The sequence below is a fragment of the Rhopalosiphum padi genome, chromosome 2 (assembly GCF_020882245.1).
Source record: "Rhopalosiphum padi isolate XX-2018 chromosome 2, ASM2088224v1, whole genome shotgun sequence".
Classification (NCBI taxonomy): domain Eukaryota; kingdom Metazoa; phylum Arthropoda; class Insecta; order Hemiptera; family Aphididae; genus Rhopalosiphum; species Rhopalosiphum padi.
Genome location: NC_083598.1, coordinates 23,976,082 through 23,995,306, shown reverse-complemented (window position 1 = coordinate 23,995,306; position 19,225 = coordinate 23,976,082). Strand labels below are relative to the sequence as shown.

Genomic DNA, 19,225 nt, shown 5'->3' with positions numbered 1-19,225 from the left:
ATTTTTTAATTTAAAATATACCGTCAAAATCTTCATGTCAATCATGACAAAAAGATAGCGTTGTACTATGGCCGTCTGGTAGCCGACGCGTCCTCGACATTTAAATTTCTAACTATTTTCAGTATTATACTACTATTATAGTAGTTATAGTACTATAATAGTCTACTACAATAGTATAGTCCTATATACTCACCTTCACTATACTATTACTATATTATAGTAATAATACTAGTAATAGTAGTTTAATACTGATAAAATATTTGTAATTATATAAGTTAGTTGCATAGAAAATGTCAATGCATTCGAATAAAACCCCTCGGTGAAAATGATTACCTACATAAAAGCTTTAAATTCAATTGGCTTCTAGCTAAATAAGAAAAACCTTATTTTTTAATTGTGTTTTCCATAATAATATAATAATATGTTTTATTTTTTGTAACTTTATCTCCAGTGGTATGATTACGAACATAATACTATGAGATGAAAATTAACTCCGTGGACTAGGCCTCTCGGAGAAACCGTAAAAAACGCGCATAGCTTAAGCTAGATAATTATCTACCTCAATGGTGGTGTGGATACAAAATAAAATATACATACTTATAATAATTGTTATAAATAATTTGATATATCTACCTACTCGTTATTTTGTAGGGATGGTGAACATAAAAAATTATAGACCCCAAAAATGGTTACATAATATACATAAAAAACAGCCTTGTAAACAATATTTTCTTCTACAATTTTTGTTTGAAATTTTTTTATTTAACCAGTATAAAGTGAAGTATTTACGCAAAATCTATTTATTTTTGTAGAAAAATCATATTTTTTGAAGTGTGTACAACATAGACCATAAACACAATAACAATGACTTTTACACGAAAACGTCATAAGACCTATTTAATAGGTAATTATCTCCTTGGTAATTTTTATTCGGAATTTATTGTCGTACGAAATACTTACAAAAAGGTATTTTTCGTAAGGACCTTTGAGTTTTTTGGGGGAGGGGGGTTCACTCCCCCCTTCCAAATTGTTTTGTGTTATATTATGTGGTAGTAAAATAACCTATACAATATTATAATAAAATTAGAACACCATTTTTTAGCTTAAAACCCCTCCCGAAATTAATTTCCAGTTACGGCCTTTATGTCCCTATAGTTAAGTATTTGAGTAAAATTATTCAAATAATACAATTATAATAATAGTATACATAAATAATAAATAGGTATTAAAAATAGCAATCTTATATCTACCTATATATTGGAAGTGGCTTCGTTGTCTTGATTAAAATGTATTAATCACGCCATGAAAACATTGAAAGTGTCAATTTGACTCTTCAACAGCTTGTAATAATGATTTATTGAGTTAAAAATTAATATTTTTACTCATAATTGTATCTTGCTATTTTAGTTTTACAATTTATGTTTTAGAGTTCTTTATTACCTATATGAGTTTAAATAAATGTCGACTTCAACCAACATTTTAAAAATGCTTATTTAAACAAAAAATAATTTGAATTTTGGCTACAGAAAGTACTTTAAATATCTAATGGATTTTAATTATTCTATAGTAAGGCGTAAATTTTAATGGTTTAATAAAATAATATTGAATGGCCATTAAATGCTTTTAAAACGTGAAAAATGTCCTAAAAATCAAAGAAAAATGTAACCATTAAAAATGCATTTTAAATTAACATCGCTATATCGGCAATATAATATTGCATACAGGATATATGGTACAAAATAAGTGCTCATTAGTCATACTCATAAGTCATTGTAATTAATAATTAGTAACTACTACGTTGTTCTATAAGATTATTTGCACAACTGTATGAGTATGTATGAATTTGTTTATAAAAATCTAACCTAACCTGACCTCAATTAACTGACACAGAATCTATTTAGTAAATATTAACCAATAATTACCTACTTTAGTCTAGTGGCGGTCATACCACTAACCAAATAATGTAATTAGTAATTACACATGTACTCAATAGTGGAAAGCTTCATAAATTTTATTTTTATTTATTTATTTCACTTTATAATAATTATGGGCAAGAACTCAACATATTTAATATGAGTACATAACAACAATTAAATGAAATATATTATAAGTAAATTAATCAAGAAAAGGAATGACGATTTTTCATTGGTAATTTTCATCATCCTGGTAAGAGACTCGTTACTTAAGGAACTGTTTGAGTAGTGTGAAATTATAAAACCAAAATTCTATATTTTCATATAGATTTGCTATTATTTTGTCTGATTTTATTATTCACACACTACAATTAATCCAAATAATTGTAAATAAAAAATGTTTATCCAAATAAAAATAATTTACAAATGTTTATTAAGTTTTTTTCAACAATAAAATCTAAATTTAAAAAATATATATTTTGTTTCAGTATCTTAAGTAGTAACATGAGAAATAATTTATAAATTTTAATTGGTAATAGAAATAAGTAGTCTTATGCGTTTCCATTACTTTTTTGTTCCAACCAAACATTAAGTAACTCCTCACTATCACCATATCCATGACTAGCTATAACATACTTATAACTACTTATAGAATAATGTTTCTTATAAAAATATATGTGTTCACAGTGCAGAGGTTTTATATTTAATTTTTTTGATAACAACCCTAAATATATGTCATCAAATCGAAACCGCTTTACATAAGAACTTCCATAATAAAATTTGACTAAAGCTGCTTTGGATAACACATAAGCACCAGCTGTGACGTATGGAGGCCACATATGATATGGATATTCAGAAAGGGAAACATACCTGTAACAAATAAATGTTTAACTTCCCAAAATAAAAAGTTAATAAAAAATAAAATTATTATACCATTTACTAATTTGATGTCTCAATGGTGAAGAATGAAAAACGTATCCAGTAAATAATACTATATCTGATGGTAAGATATACTTTGATTGCTTCCCTTTAACTTCTTTACTTAAATATTCTGGATATTTAGTAGGATTTCGCAAATAACGTAACACATTTTTCACAGATACATACATGTCATCATCTGAGAAAAAATAGAATCTTGAATCATTACAATGTGTTGTAGCCCATTTCATTGCATTCATAGTTTTGATGGTGTTATTGTAGTATTCGTCAATAAAATCATACTGTACAATATCTCCATACTGTTCATGTTCTTCTTTAATGCGTTTCTCTAAATCTATATCATATGACTTTCCCAATACAAAAACCGTTCTAGTTGGTACATCAGAAAATCGGTTCTCAAATCCCCAAGTTCGTCGAATGGTTCTCCGTCTATCAAAATTGTTTAATGACGACTTAACCAATATTAGTAAATGAATATTTATATTACATTTAGTGTCATTTGATAACAGTAAATCATATTCTAATAAATTTATATTAATACAAGGTAGTTGATCAGAATTACCAGACTGTGCGCTCATTACGCATTTTGATATGTTTGTTTCCAAAGGATACTCAAATTGAGAATAATAGTCCAACTCAAAAAAATGAGTAAAAACACCAAAATAATACAGTAACCATAGTGAAATTATAAAAATATACTTAAAATATTTTTTCAATTTAAACAAATTGTAAATGGAGTACGCCATATTATGTGTCATTGTATTAACATTTTTCAACATTATCAATAAATATATGAATACTGATTAAATTTTATAAATAATTTGTCAAAATAAAAGTTAAAAGTAGTTAAGTTCATATTATTATATTATGGTTAAGTTAAAAAAAAATTAAAAACACTGGGTATGGAACCATGGAGTATGATCTTAGCACAGAATAGATAAAATTTCATCTATTCTGTAGTAATACAGTATAGATTAAATAACATTAACATTATAACATAACAAAGAACACATTTATTTATTAAGAACAGACGCTATTCTGTAGTAATACAGTACAGATTAAATAACATTAACATTATAACATAACAAAGAACACATTTATTTATTAAGAACAGACGCACAGTGTTATTTAATATTTAATCTTTGCTAATCCATGCAATAATATGCTATATTACTATAATCATTATTTAAATTTTTCTTTGCTACCTTTGTGGTCAGTAGCATGAACATTGAACATATAATAATGTGGTCAGTTGTATCTTATCACAAATTTATATATAATCAGTCTCTTGTGATAGTGAACAGTGATAATAACATGTGCTCTTATGCCATAGAGCAGAGGTTCTCAAAGTGTGGGGCGCGAAAGCTTTATAGGGAGGGGGCGCAAAAAAATTTTAAAAATCAACATTGCATTGGTAGGACAGAAAAAATGTGTGAAATAATAATAAAAACAAGACCACCCATCACATTAAAATTGGCCGATTACTTAAAACCTTTTATAAAAAATACATTTTATTTTAAAACAAATTCATAATATTAATATCAATATTAGCCTATATTTGTTGTTTGTTTTTAACTTTTTGTTACTCTAAACATGACTATTAAAATTATTTTTATAAGTGGGGGCTTAGGTCTGGGGTTGACCAAAAGAGGGGGCCTGGCCGAAAAGTTTGAAAACCTCTATGGCAAAGAGTAAAGAGTAAATAATACCACAGAACAATACTCTGTCAGCTGTCTTATGCACAGTAGGTTCTTTTATAAAAAATTTGTTCAAAAATCTGTGTATTCTTATAAGTTATAGATGTTAGCATTAGGGGAACCTAAAGAAAATTTAAATTTGCCATTAAATTATTTGCATAAACAGACAAATGATTTCATTGAAAGTGCAATCACTAAATTATTTGAAATAAATAATTCTAATTAAAAGTAATGATATAAGAAATAATTAATGCTAATAAAAAAGCCAATTTGAAAAATCGACATTACTTAGAAAATTGTACCTTACTATGTATACTTCTAAAAATACATTAACTGTTTAAAACAATAACAATACATTTATACATTTTATACTACCTACCACAGAATTAAATACATATATATACAAGTTCAAATTTCAAAAGCTGCATTAAATGCAGTTTAAAAAACAAAAAAATTATTTATTCACTTACTCTGAATTTATAAAACTATAATATTAGTGTAGTGTGCCAATCCGCAATTGATGTGCAATGGTGGTATAGCCGTGAATCGTGACTATTATTATTACGTATTACTATCAGAGATGTCAGAGCACATAGCATTAGTATTTAGTATTATTAAAATATGATATAAAACATTGTTATTTATATATTATTGATATGAACTTGACAAATTTATAAAAAAATATTTATTTCAAATTTGTCATAATATTGTTCATCAAATGTTTACATGATGCCTGAGATCAATGATAAGTTTATCTTGCCCTGTTATTTTAACATATTTCAACAGCATTCTAAATTTCTAACCAAGAAACTATTGGTAAATTAATCGATCAGTACATTTAAAAAATAATAAAATATACTCAATAAAAATATTGGTTCACTAGCAACAAATTATTTGTCCATCATTCAATTTAGGTCATCACTACTGTTATGAACTCAAATAATAAAACATAATATATAAATAAAAATTAATTGTCTAATATTTAGCCACCAAGTATTATGCTGAACATAAAAAAAAACAAATATTATTTTTAAAATATAAATTTACTCAATATAAATTAATTGTTTCAATTTTATATAAATTGTTGACAGGTCCATCTCGTTTCTTACTGTTCACATTTTTACTTTTTATAACACGCATTGTATTGTTTATATTATTTACTGATTCCAAATAGTCACATTTGCTATTTATATCATTTTGAACTTTAATAATAAGTTCAAGTACATTAGGATCGTTTGACAATAATAATTGTTGATATGAACAGTCAATCATCAGTGTCATCCAATCAACCAATCTTTCTTCAATCAATTTCTCTTTCATAAGTGAATACAAAGTATTCAAAATTATCAGCATATTCTCAAATGGTAATTGGCGCCGTAAACAAGATGGTTTATTTAAAGGTGGATATGCAAATAACTTCGACAAAAGATTTGAATGTTTTTCTGTGTTATTACTGCAATATGACAATATTTCAACTAAGGAAGTATCACTAATATCGTTGTTATCAATCAGTAACCGAATCAATGATTTATCCTTTTTGTTTTTAATATGGTCAGTAATAATCATTTCATTTAATCTGAAATAAACAAATAAATAATGTACATATTGTCAAAATAAATAAATAATAATAATAATAATTTTTACTTTGATTGAGTTAAAGCTGAAGCTGAAATAGTATCAACACATTTTTGTTTTGCATAAGAATCCCATTCAATTTCTTCAAATTTATCATTTATTTTTATTAAATTATTATCCATTAACAGGGATAAGTTATTTCGTTCACATGTAAAAGGAATCACTGCTAAGTTTTGGCCTGTTACTAAAAGTAAATGATTTCCAAAACACCATAAATTTGGTGGGTTGGTATAGATTCTAAAATGTTGTACGGCAACTACCATGTTGTAATGAAAATTATATACTACTAAAGCTGCTCCTAAAAAATACAAAAATTATTATAAATCCATTAAAAATAATACAATAGTACAATACAAAATCATAAGTTTTAATTTTAATTAACCAATATAAATTATGAATTTTTTCTTTAAATAAGACTATAATAAATATTAAATCAGTATAAATAACTGTAACAATATTTTTACTAACCATCGCCTTTTGGTTCTGCGCCATAAAGACCAATACAATCTGAACTTAATTGAATTAAAGTTACTTGCTTTTTTAAATTAACTAAAGTAATTTCTGTCAACTGTTTACCAGGAAAATCATTGCTGTTGGATTCGGTGTACAACTCGTTAGAATACAGGTAACCATTAGACCCTGTGCAAAAAAAATATGTTTTATAATTGGCAAAAAAATAAAACAGACACAAAGTGATTTTCTAAAGTAAAACATTTGTTATAATAAATTAATGTTTATATTTTCTAAAAATAAAAATATATTTAACAATACTTACAAAATGTTACGACATTAAGTGAGTCAGAATTTTCTCTAATACAATAACCAAGTAATTTATCTGTTTTATTTTTGAAAGATATTTGTAAATTAATTGGCAAAAAAGTATCTTCTAATGGCACAGACCGTAATGTTTTTATATTCTGAAATTACAATACTCAAATAAGCATACTATTTGTATAATATAGCTATAAATTAAAATTACCTTGTTATCAACAGATACAATAATACATATAGCTTTTGTCCTAAATAAACATAATTTAGCTAACTCAATTGTTTCACCATCATTGATGACAGCATCTCTGATTTTTTTTCTATTACCAATTGCTTCTTTTAAGCACTCACAATATCCATTTTCAAAAACTGCAACTGCTCCTTTATAATCTAATCGGGTTAAAAGTTTTATAATTTTTGAGGTGAACTATAAAAACAATATAAAAACAATTGATTAATTTTTATTAAAATAACCTATTTTGTAGAAATTAAAACTTCAAATATATATACAAGAAAAATTATGACATTATATTTTTCAACTGTTATAAGTACTACTTATAAGGAACATTGTATTATATTTTCAAACCTTTTGCTTTGAAAGATTTATTTACCAATATAAACCGAAAACAATCAACAATTTAAAAAATAAAAATATCTCAGTTTCAATGATTTGAAAATTATATATTGTCTTGAAAATGTCTGCATAAATATCTGGTGAAAATTTTAAGTATGTAGCAATTATTTATTTTTGAATAACATATAAAAATTAAAAACTATCTTGTCAAAAATTAATAAGTAAATATTCTCAATACAGAAAGTATTATTTTTTCCTAATTATATTGAAATGTATTGAGAATTGTTATACTATTAGCCTACCCACTGTTTAATTATGATTTTAACTAAATGAACTAATAATTTAACCAATCCTTTATAAATTATAACAATAACAATTATTCATAAAGTAGTTTAATAGTTATTTATGTATTAAGATTAATTAACTTTTTGGTAGATATAATATATTTTACCATGTACCCACAATTCTTTATTTTTTTTAATTGACAAATTATAACATATTGATATTAACATTGTAATCAGTTACTTGGAAATTAAATTTATTTTACATTTACAATTTACACTGAGTTACTTTATTATTATAAAAACAAATTAAACGGCACATTTACATAATATGCCTATAAAATAACTCACATTAAATTTCTTCATATCTTTCATCATTGATGACGTCCGTAACCATTTGCCAATTCTGGTATAGTTAAAAACACCATAATAACAATTAGTTAATGGGTCGAATATCACTGCAGAAGACAATTTATCGGAACTACTCCAACAATGCACCTGATTTTGACTTGGCATCTAAACATTAGACATAACCGTAATGAAACTAAGAAATGTAATATAAAGTGATTGGTATACATACGTGAAAACAAGTAACCATGTTCTTCGATAATGTTACAATAACATTATCGGGTTCTGCATCATTTGAAATCCCCAAGAAATTAGACTCAATAATGGAACCTAAACTGTACGATGTATCTAATTTTATCATGATGTATTTAATTTATAATCATTTGCAAGATTAGTAGTTCACGCAGTGGTAATTTACACGTCTGTCCGAAGAGAAACTAAAATAACAATTAAAATTCAAGAGCACATTACATTACAACTAAACGGTGGACGATGAAAACAAAACAGAACTACAGACCAAAGGCAGCAATAGCGCAGCTGCAGCAGTCTGAGTACAGAATCAGTCAACGAGACACAAGTTACAAATACAACAGAAAAGCACGTGTAAACTGTTATCATTATACGCTTGTATTAGATGATAAGCAGCATAACCAAGTAAATAAATAAGTATAATTTACTTATTGTAGATCTTTGAACACTGATTTTTGAAAAAGCAAAATTGAATCTCTTACTAAGCAGTCAGGAGTGTATAAAACTTGTCGTACGTTGATGGAGATTTTGGATATTGAATATTAATCAGTTTCAGAATTCCTTAGAGTGCTTTCTTGCAATGTGTGAAGAGTGAAGACGATGCCGAAACTAAAGATTTTGGGATTTACTTTAAAAATTATTATTCTCAACGACCCAAAGCATGGGCATTTTATTATAGACTTGATCTATCTTTAAATAGAAACATGTACCTAGAAGCAATGCACAAGAAATTAAAATATTGTTATATGGACGGTAAACAAAATAGAAGAGTTGACAAGTGCATTAGTTTACTTATGCGTTTTGCAAGGGACATGATGTTTGAAAGAACTATACGAATGATGAAAAACAAACCTACTTTTCGAATGGAACAAATAGCACACAGTCATCTCCGAAGTATTAATATTAAAGCAGTAAAATCTAAAAAATTGACAATAACACATGGCTTGTACACTCGAAAATGCCACATAAAAATCGTTATACTGTTTCATTTAATAATTCGGAAAATTGCATGGGATGTCCTTTGGCATGTCCTAGTTGTCATATCTGTGTCCATCAATTTACATGTACATGTGTAGATTATAAGATCAAAGGAAACTTTACATGTTATGTATCGAGTATCTAGTTTCTCGTAACTCCATATCCAAGTATCTAATATCTAGTATCGCGATACTGATTTTTAAGTATCTTGCCCATCCCTGATGACAGATATCATTGCATACGTAACTTCAAAATTTTTCAAAAATCCTTTTTAACAGAAAAACTAATTTTACTCATTTCCCCAGCCTCTTGGCCCCTAACGAACTAATAATAATTTTTTGCAAGAAATTCCTATGCAAATATTTAGTACGAAATTTTTACAAAAAATTATTTTTAAATGCGGTGAGGGTGAAATCGTTAGTCTTACAAATGAAGGGAATTGGAGAAACGTTTTTATTACCCCCATGTAAATTCTGAATTCTCGTACAACTACATAAATGGTAGTCGGAAAAACAAACACCGTACTAACTAAATACATAGGTAATACTTATTTTATTAAATTGCACATCACATAATTTTAAATTTTTAAACACTAAACTTATATTCCAATAATTATGTAACACTTTTTTTAACGTATCTATAACTATAATCTATTATCTTAATACGTAGGTATCTTAGTATCCTAGTGTAATAAGTTAGGTGCGGTACCGCGAAAAAATAACCCCATATGAGGTTTTGTAAGATTTTAAATGATAATAATTGTATAATATTCAAAATTAAAATGTATATAATAATAAATACGTGTATGTGGATATTTTATAAAATATTTTAATTTTTAAGTGAATTATGAGCATTTTCAAATATTTAATATTTTTCATACTCGTAACATCAAAACTAAAAGCCAGGGCCTAAAATTAGGGTATTTTGCTACTGCACAATCCACATGCCACATATAACTTCGTTGCAAAATTATTTTTGATATTTATTAATAATTAGTTATAATAAATACAATATAAGACAATTTTCTATAAAAGTCCTTGATATCTATATGACTAAATATTTTAAAATTAAAAACAAAGTTGCTTGAGTTGATATACTTATTATAATATGCTAAAAAGTCACTTCCTACTGTTTAATGTTTATCAGTAGGGCTGTGAATTTAATGTACTAATAAACCTTAAATAATGCATTTAAAATGTTAAATAATCTAATGTAAAATGTACTTAAAATGCAAAAAATGTATTGAAATGTGAACAATTATAGTACAAAATGCACTTAAAATTGTTTGTAATTTTTATGTTTATATTGATATTAGTATATTATTATATGCATAAATATGTATTTATTTAATAAAATTTGAATAATTTGAATTTTGAAATTTATTGATACTTAAATAATGCTATTTGCCGGAAACATTTTTATAAATTTTTTAAAAGGTTTTCAAAGATGTTAATTAATGGAATTTAATTAAAAATATCAAAAAATGAACTAAAAAAGGAAAACATGACCTAAAAAGGCAAAAAAATGCAAAATAAAAGTTTTGTAAATGGATTTTTTATTACATAATTAAAATTATATACTTACAAAGCTACGTTTCACAACTACAAAAAAAAAAATGCACTTTCCTACAAATTCACAATCCTATTTATCAGCTATCCGGTATTGGCAGTTTTAATAATTTTTATATACCTATATCATGAACATTATTCTCTTATGTTCATGAGTTCATGACCTTTATCTATATCATTGATTATATTCATATGTCATATTATCTTCGATAATATGGTTAGAAATTAGCATGGTGACTACGACAGTTATACAACAGTTCTGCTAACGTAGATTGGTACCACAACATCCCGATGTCATGCGGTAAAATGTCGTTATCGGCAGACGGTGTTAACGTAGAAGCCAAGTAGAACAGACAGCACTAACACAGCATAATCGAATGAAAAAAAAAATTGTGAATTTCCATTGTAGTGGGGCTGTGGAAATGGATCAATTTTAAATTAATATATGCTATATAGTAATTTTCAATAACCAATATTGAATATTAATCAAATAAAAATTTATAAAAGCCACAAAACATACTGTACACTTTTAAATTTGCTACTGCACATTCAATATTAGTTACTGCACACAATTTTAGGCCCTGCTAAAAGCACACTAGGTATATTGTGGGTGCGATGTCCTCTTAAGATATGGTATATCTTAATATCTATAAGTCCTATATTTATATTTATATTGTTAAAATATAGACTTCCTAATCTGCCCGTGTCACTTAGTAAATTAATTTGAAATATCATTATATTTATATCAATAATAAATAAACAAATAATAATAACATAATAATTTTAAACAAATAGTCAATTTTTTCATTTACGGTTAATAATATATAAATGAAAAAAACGTATATGATATTAATAATATTATATGTAAATTATAATGCATAAAAAAATTTATAACTTTTAGGTAAAAACTTAATCTGTGTTTTTCGTTGGTTTTTTACAATATTTTAATTTTTAGGTGAGTTATGACTTATGAGTATGAAAAATATTAAATATTTGAAAATGCTCATAATTCACTTAAAAATTAAAATATCCACATACACGTATTTATTATTATATACATTTTAGTTTTGAATATTATACAATTATTATCATTTAAAATCTTACAAAATCTCACATGGGGTTATTTATTAAGCAAATCGTTAGGTGCATAATAATGTCATATAAAAATATATAATATAATAAAATAATTTAATAATTAATGAAAAACAATGATAGCCGATAGGTTATAACTTATAGCCTATAGGTATATTATTTTATTAAATATTATTAAAAATAGGTATATGTAAAATGTAAATGTAGTATGTACACTATAATAAAAATATATTGTTTATTTAGTTGGTCTTTTTTTGATTTTTCGTTGATTCGCACAAATTTCGTACTAAATATCAGCCAAAAAAAATTATAAAAACACAATGTGGGGGGAGGGCTAGGAAAACGTACGTGGAATTCAGTAGGTATATCTAGTCGTGAATGACTTTTAGCTACAACCTTCAAATATTATGTTTTGAAATGTTAAATTTATTGTAATAATATAAATGTGAATATTTTGAAAAAAGCGCTTTAAATCAACTGAGTTACTAGAAAACAATGACAACAGTGATTCAGGCGGTGGATTCAAAACTTCTAACTTAAATTTACCATTTGCTCACCACATTCCAGAATTCCTGTTATTCCTGATGTTTCGTTCTAAAACTTTTGTATGTTTTCCGCAATGATTGCACATACGTTATTCATTTTTCCGATAACAACACTTGGATGTATAGTATGTTATCATAATTAACATCATACTGAAATGTACATTACTCCAAGTCTCTAAATCAACATGAATTATTCGTTAAAATTAAGCAATTTGTAAACCGTAAAAGAACTACTTGAACTCTAACAGCGTGTTGATTTAAGATTCTAATTTTCATAATTCGGCAACTCTTAAATAATCTTCTTCATAGCTCGTTTAAGAGGTTTGCAATTGATTTATCATCCTTGATCATTTAATTGACTGCAAGTGATCAGCGTATCGGAGGAATAATTTTTGACTCATTTACAATTGCATCAATTTACAATTTTGCGTAAATAAAAATAAAAAAAAAACAAAACACGAATAGATTGAAACAATGAAACTTGCATAGAACACAGATATTTTTGAGCCTAATTTACTGGTCTTTGAATAATGAATAATGATTAGGTAGGTACTAAGTAAAAATATCATCAAGATCGGTTCAGCAATTGAGGATAGGTATATAGGATACAACAAAAGAAACAAACAGACAGATATTATAATATAAGATTTTTTTTATACCAACTACCTATATAACTATATACCTAAATAAAAACAAATTAATTTATTGTAAAATTTAAAATATAAATACATTTTAAAATTCATGAAGGTACAGATGCATATTTTGCCATGTTATATGCATACTATAAGGCAATAAGAAAATACAAAAACATATAAATGTATTAATTACTATAAATAATATTATTCTTTACTACTTGAAGTATTTTTCAATGTTACAGGAGTTATAATAAACCGTCTTGTAGTTGAAGGCGAATCATTATCTGCAGAATCTATAGTTGAATAATTTTCCATTGGAGATTTAAATACAGCTTTAAGTGATCCTGGTGAAGTTTCACTATTATGTAGAGCTAAAAAAAACAAGAAACTTGATAATTTACATTTATAAATATTGTAATGTAAAACACCAATATTTTATTATACAACTCATTTGTTATTAATAAATCATAATTTTTTTTTTTTTTTAAATAGATGAAATTTATTTTGAAATAATTTAAAAATATATATATATATGATGTCCAGACGTCCCGGTTTTCCGTGATTGTCTCGGTTTTTTAAAAAATCTCCAGTTATCCCGAAAATCTTTACCAGGACTTCAATGTGTCTATGATTAATGCGTTAATATGAACTCGTAATACATATCATTTTTATAGTAACGTGTAAAATAAAATTCCAAATACGATTAACAATAAATTTAAAAATATTATATATCCTAAAATTACATAATTCATATTGTCAATTAAAATACCTATCTAAATTATACATTTGTTTTATTCTAAATATTTTTTTCTTTATGAAACATATTTTATTTGTCCCAGTTTTTCTTTTTAATAATCTGGTCACTCTAAATATATATATATATATATATATATATAAGCTTGCCATTCATCCTGATTTTAAAGGCATGTCCCAATGTCCCAACCAGTCAATCAGTTTGCCCTAGTTTATAAAAAAAAAACTTAAAAAAATAATTTAATAATAATACATGGAATAATATTTTATACCCCATTATATTATATCATTATGAATTGTACTAAAATATTACTAAAATCACTATATGTGTTGCATAAAAAAAAAACAGGCCATTCAATATATGTTTCAAATTAAGGTTTTCAAAATTTGTCAACTCTATAAATATATTTAATAATAACATCTTAATCATAAGCACAAATAGAGTTTGAGAATTGGGGTGGGGGGGGGCTGAAGCCCTAGCTACTGAATGAAGCATTTATACAAGTAATCAACACCTAAAAAATGTTTTAATATAACATTTAAGTATATGTATACGGTATATCTATAGAGATACACATACGACATACCTAACAGGTATACCTGTTATTATAGTATACTATACTGTATACATAATAGCCCGTTTAGGCATATAAATATATAATAGCCAAATAGTATATTAATATGAGCTGCAAACCTGCAACCTAGACTCCACAATAAGAATGCTTAGTAGTCTTAGTTCTTGGTAGATATTATGGTTAATGAGTTTATGAGTTTATGACTACAAGTCTACAATGTACAATAATAATAAAAATTTCACCACGACAAGTCGACAAATAAAATTTGTGCATTTACGAATTACATAGTCTTAAAACAAATTTTGCATCATACACTATAATAATATTGATAAAGCTTAAAAAAATGTAGAACATTTTAGGGGGGGCTACGGGAATGTTTGAGGGGCTTAGCTCCTAAAGCCCCCCCCCCTATTTGCGCCTATGATCTTAATACAAAGAACCTCTGGTTTTCCTTATTTGCACCAAAATCCCCCTGCTGTGCCAATCTATTTGATTCACACTATACATACTCATTCAAATTTACACGTTTAGAAAAATGTTTGCCATTAGATATTAATTTAAATATAAAATAATGATTAAGAACATATTCTCTTTAAACCGTATTTTTTTTTTGTAATTACATTATATACTCAATACATTTACCTGTATTTTTTACTTTATTCTTTAGTAACTTGGATGCTCTAATATCCGTTTGAGAATTTAAAAATGATTTCAGATCATGTTGTCTTTTATATCCCGGTGACCAAGTAACGAAAGATAACTGTCAGATTTAAATAATGTTATTTACATGATGATTATTTTTAATTTTATGTGTATAAGCTTACATCAAAAGGATTATACCCAGAAGTGGCATTGAAAGATCCTCTAGTTTTTAAAGTATTCGGAGATAATCCCAAAATTGAATATTCTTCTTTTAACCTTTAACCAGTTAATAAATATAAAAATACTATAATGATACATCAATATTTGTACAAAATAATGAGTATTACATACCTTAGTGTAAGATAATTAGCTTCTTCTTCAGAGAATTCTAAGTTTATTTCTTTCAACACATTTAAATATTCATTGATTAATGTTGTAGAGTGATTACTTTGTTTGGGTGCAACAGCTTTTATCTATAATTAAATAGTACTTTATTATATTATGTATCTAATGACATATTGCATAAATAATTATTAAAGATTTAATAAATTAATAGTAAATTAATAGTCCTCAATTCCTCATGATTTAATGGCTCACAATTAGTTCATTAAGTTTTATTAAACCATAAATTAATCCCTTTTTTTGCAGCCTGGTATAATAATTGAAATTCAAAATTAGTTTTTAGGTATAGAAATAAATATATTTATTTAATAACTATTGATTATTAAACTCAAGCATATTATGTAAACAAAATTTTTGAAAATGATTAAATAAATATACATTACTTTTAGTATGACAATGCCACATGCAAATATACATATTATATTGACAAATGTTACACACATACTCATTGCACCTTTAATAGCAAAATCAATAGATCTTGTAGATGAATAATGTAAATTTAAGGTATTATGAGAATCTTGATTAATACTTCTTACTGAAAATGCCCACAACAGTCCCTAAATAATAAATGTTACTATTACAGCATGATATAATATATTTCCGCATTAACTATTAATATTTTAAATAGTCATAAATTATAATTTATCAAAATATTATTTTGACACATTATTTGGTTTTTAATTATCAAGACATCATGAATTAATATTTTTTTTTCCGGTGATCCAAAACAGTAAAATAAATTATCAAAAGTATTGACAGTTTTAAAACATTTATTCTGTGGTTTAAAGTTATTGATTTATAAACCTATAAATAACCATATATATGTCATATGATGACAAAAATATAGCATACAACATACAGCATTGACGGATGGTGGCAAAAGTGATGTAGATATTGCTACTCCAACTAAAGAAAATGTATTGTTTCCTAATAAAGCAATAGGCACAGCGACTCCAACAAGAATTGCAAGTATAATACTAATCCACAAACTACCAATATCTGTCCTGAAATAAGAATAAAAGAAAAGATAATTAATATTGGTAAAAAAATATATCTTTTAGAATGAGTACCAACCCCGTGATAGGAGTGCTTGTCCGACATTTATTGGTAGAAGAGCGTAGTTCATTTAATTGTTGTTGTTGTGACTTTCTGTTGTCCAGACACCTATTAAATGAACCACACTCTGGTACCAATAAATGTCGGATGAGCACTCCTATCACGGGGTTGGTACTCGTTCTAAAATATAGGTAACTTTACTACTTAAGACTAGATAAAATAATTTAAATATATTATTATTTTCTTACATAAAAGCCATTTCATTAGTTATCCACTGACTAGAGTCTCTTTTATCAAAAAAAGTAGCTGATAAACCATAAGCAAAACCAATTATTACACAAAGAATTAAACCAATAATTTCGTTTACAATACCCATGTTTCTAAGTTTTTTATTTTTAATCATAGTTCCAAATGTAGCAGCGTTAATTGGTCCCTAAACAGAAAATAAATAGAAATAAAAGTATTGTATTATTCTTATTTTTTAGGTTGTCTAATGTCTGATTTATGTTTTATATAATAAGATTATTTTTATAATCACTAACCATAAGTGGAGAGAGAAGCATACTAGAGACAAATATAATAGTTTCTCCTTGCATCAAACCAAGAGCTGCAACCGTTCTATAAATTATAAATAAAAATTACAAACAATATTTTCAAAAACAAAAAAAAATGACTTCCAAAATAAAGTTTTAAGGAATCACATTTTAACCATGAGTTAAAAGTACTTTTTTGAAAATAAGATTAAGATCTAAATGATCTAATGATTAAACATACCTATATTGTATTTTCTTATATTTATATTATACTTACACTGAAATTATTAAAAGAATTAAAAAATCAAAGGTTAGCGTTGCACCAGTTTCTATGTCTTGAACAACTTGTGCCACAGTAAATCGAGATCTAACTGACAAAAGAAATTTCTTCCAAGAAGATTCATACAAATTAGGTGAGCTATAAAATAATTAAAAATTGAGAATTATAATATACGACATCTGTATTCACCTCTCCATACTAAAATAAATAATAATACTAACCATTTATCCTGATTGGTTTCCAAAACTGATTGAGTAGATGTTACAGTATCTTGATAATACAACGAACAAGGTAAGACTCTAGTGAATTAAAATATGTATTAAATTAGTAATTAATATAAGATTACAATGGTAACTACAGTAGATTCTCAGTAATCCTGTAAGCCCTATAATCCAGCTATACTTTTATTTTTACTATTTTTAAAAACTATAAGAAAAAGTCTTAAAATCATCATTTCAAACAAAAAATAATTGATAATTTTGTAGACCTGCCCATCAAAAGATTATTTTAATACAATAATCAGTCAGTATTTATGTATTATTTATATGTTTCGTTGTTTTGACAAAATAAATTAAAGTATTTCAATAAGAAAAAATGCATTTTTATATGAACCTCCATTATTAATATGGCAGTGCTCTGATAATTGCCAAATTACCGAGTCTACTATATAAACAAGCAGGCAACACACAACTAGTGTGTATCCTCTTAAACTATTCTGCAGCTATATATAGTCATATGGGAAATACACAATTATCACAAAGCTCAAACTTTATAAAACACTATTTCTATATGAATTTAACTAATACAAATATTATAAAATATAGTTACACTACTGTCGAATTTAATTTTACTCCAATGCCATTTTCCATCAATAAATTTAAAATATGTTCACAATGTTCGTTAGAAGCAATTGAAAAGGTTATCTGAAAATATTGGAAGCAAATTTTAAGTAGGTAATTTTAAAAATGTAACCTGTGGGTAAAAAACACTAAAACACAATAGAACAGCTAACTTTAATATTAAAAAAAGTTTTTACAAATAAATGTATAGATACTTAGTAGGGTAAACAATAATTATGAATTACCTACCTATCTAATACTTAACAACCTACCAAGTTTTATATAAAATTTAAATATTTAGCTTAGTATATAATTACCGAATAGCATCTATTATCTCTGCTCTGATTCCATACTGAATTGAAAATCTTGAAACTACATAAAATTGCTTCCAATGTCTTATATACATTTATAAATATACAAAGTTATAGTCCATGATGTAAAATATATAACTATAGATATAGATATATCGATAAATGTACCTACATAGTTATTACATGATATTCCTATATATAATATAGTCATTTATACAAAATTGTATAAAATGTCATATGATTTTCTTATTTTATAATATATATAATATAATATATATTATATATACAGTAGGTATATGCATGTAAAATAGTTTTAGGTACTTACTGTTTCCATAGTCATTGATAAATTATGTTTGGGACGGTTGAGTGATCGTTTATTGAATGTATTATCATTGGGTAAATTGGGTTGTTTAGTTTTAATTGAACAATCACAAGCAATTTGTTGAGAAAGATGTAATTCATGTTGTTTAGTAGGAATTAAAATATTAAACAAAGCTCCAGTCATTGTTAGTAAGTATACAATTAAATTACTTGAGCAATAGAAAATAGATAGGTCATAGGTAGGTAGGTACTAAACTGTCTAAACTACTAACTTACTGCCCATATGGAAAT

The 19,225-nt window shown here is 25.8% G+C and overlaps 3 protein-coding genes across 8 annotated transcripts; all 3 read right to left on the bottom strand.

The window, feature by feature from the left end:
- Positions 1–2,323: 2,323 nt before the first annotated feature.
- LOC132921196 (beta-1,3-galactosyltransferase brn-like) lies at positions 2,324–4,758 on the bottom strand. Its single transcript, XM_060984068.1, has 2 exons — positions 2,847–4,758; positions 2,324–2,783 (listed from the first exon to the last, which is right to left on the bottom strand). Exons 1-2 carry the CDS (start codon positions 3,629–3,631, stop codon positions 2,465–2,467), a joined length of 1,104 nt encoding a protein of 367 aa, XP_060840051.1. The 5' UTR covers positions 3,632–4,758; the 3' UTR covers positions 2,324–2,464.
- A 746-nt stretch (positions 4,759–5,504) lies between these two features.
- Positions 5,505–8,759, bottom strand: LOC132921195 (nucleolar protein 11). Its single transcript, XM_060984067.1, has 7 exons — positions 8,388–8,759; positions 8,159–8,323; positions 7,164–7,379; positions 6,960–7,101; positions 6,653–6,823; positions 6,194–6,482; positions 5,505–6,125 (listed from the first exon to the last, which is right to left on the bottom strand). The coding sequence occupies exons 1-7, from the start codon at positions 8,514–8,516 to the stop codon at positions 5,597–5,599; spliced, it is 1,641 nt and encodes a 546-aa protein (XP_060840050.1). The 5' UTR covers positions 8,517–8,759; the 3' UTR covers positions 5,505–5,596.
- A 4,458-nt stretch (positions 8,760–13,217) lies between these two features.
- LOC132922064 (uncharacterized) lies at positions 13,218–19,225 on the bottom strand. 6 transcript variants are annotated; one of them, XM_060985380.1, is made up of 14 exons: positions 18,939–19,225; positions 18,620–18,697; positions 18,292–18,386; positions 17,685–17,762; positions 17,461–17,601; positions 17,193–17,268; positions 17,023–17,083; positions 16,899–16,956; positions 16,454–16,598; positions 15,978–16,151; positions 15,544–15,665; positions 15,375–15,468; positions 15,193–15,310; positions 13,218–13,593 (listed from the first exon to the last, which is right to left on the bottom strand). In XM_060985380.1, exons 1-14 carry the CDS (start codon positions 19,116–19,118, stop codon positions 13,427–13,429), a joined length of 1,587 nt encoding a protein of 528 aa, XP_060841363.1. In that variant the 5' UTR covers positions 19,119–19,225; the 3' UTR covers positions 13,218–13,426. The 6 variants fall into 6 exon arrangements, with proteins under 6 accessions (XP_060841363.1, XP_060841362.1, XP_060841368.1 ...); XM_060985379.1 differs by having other exon boundaries at positions 16,899–17,083; XM_060985385.1 differs by having other exon boundaries at positions 16,899–17,083; positions 18,620–18,674; positions 18,939–19,078.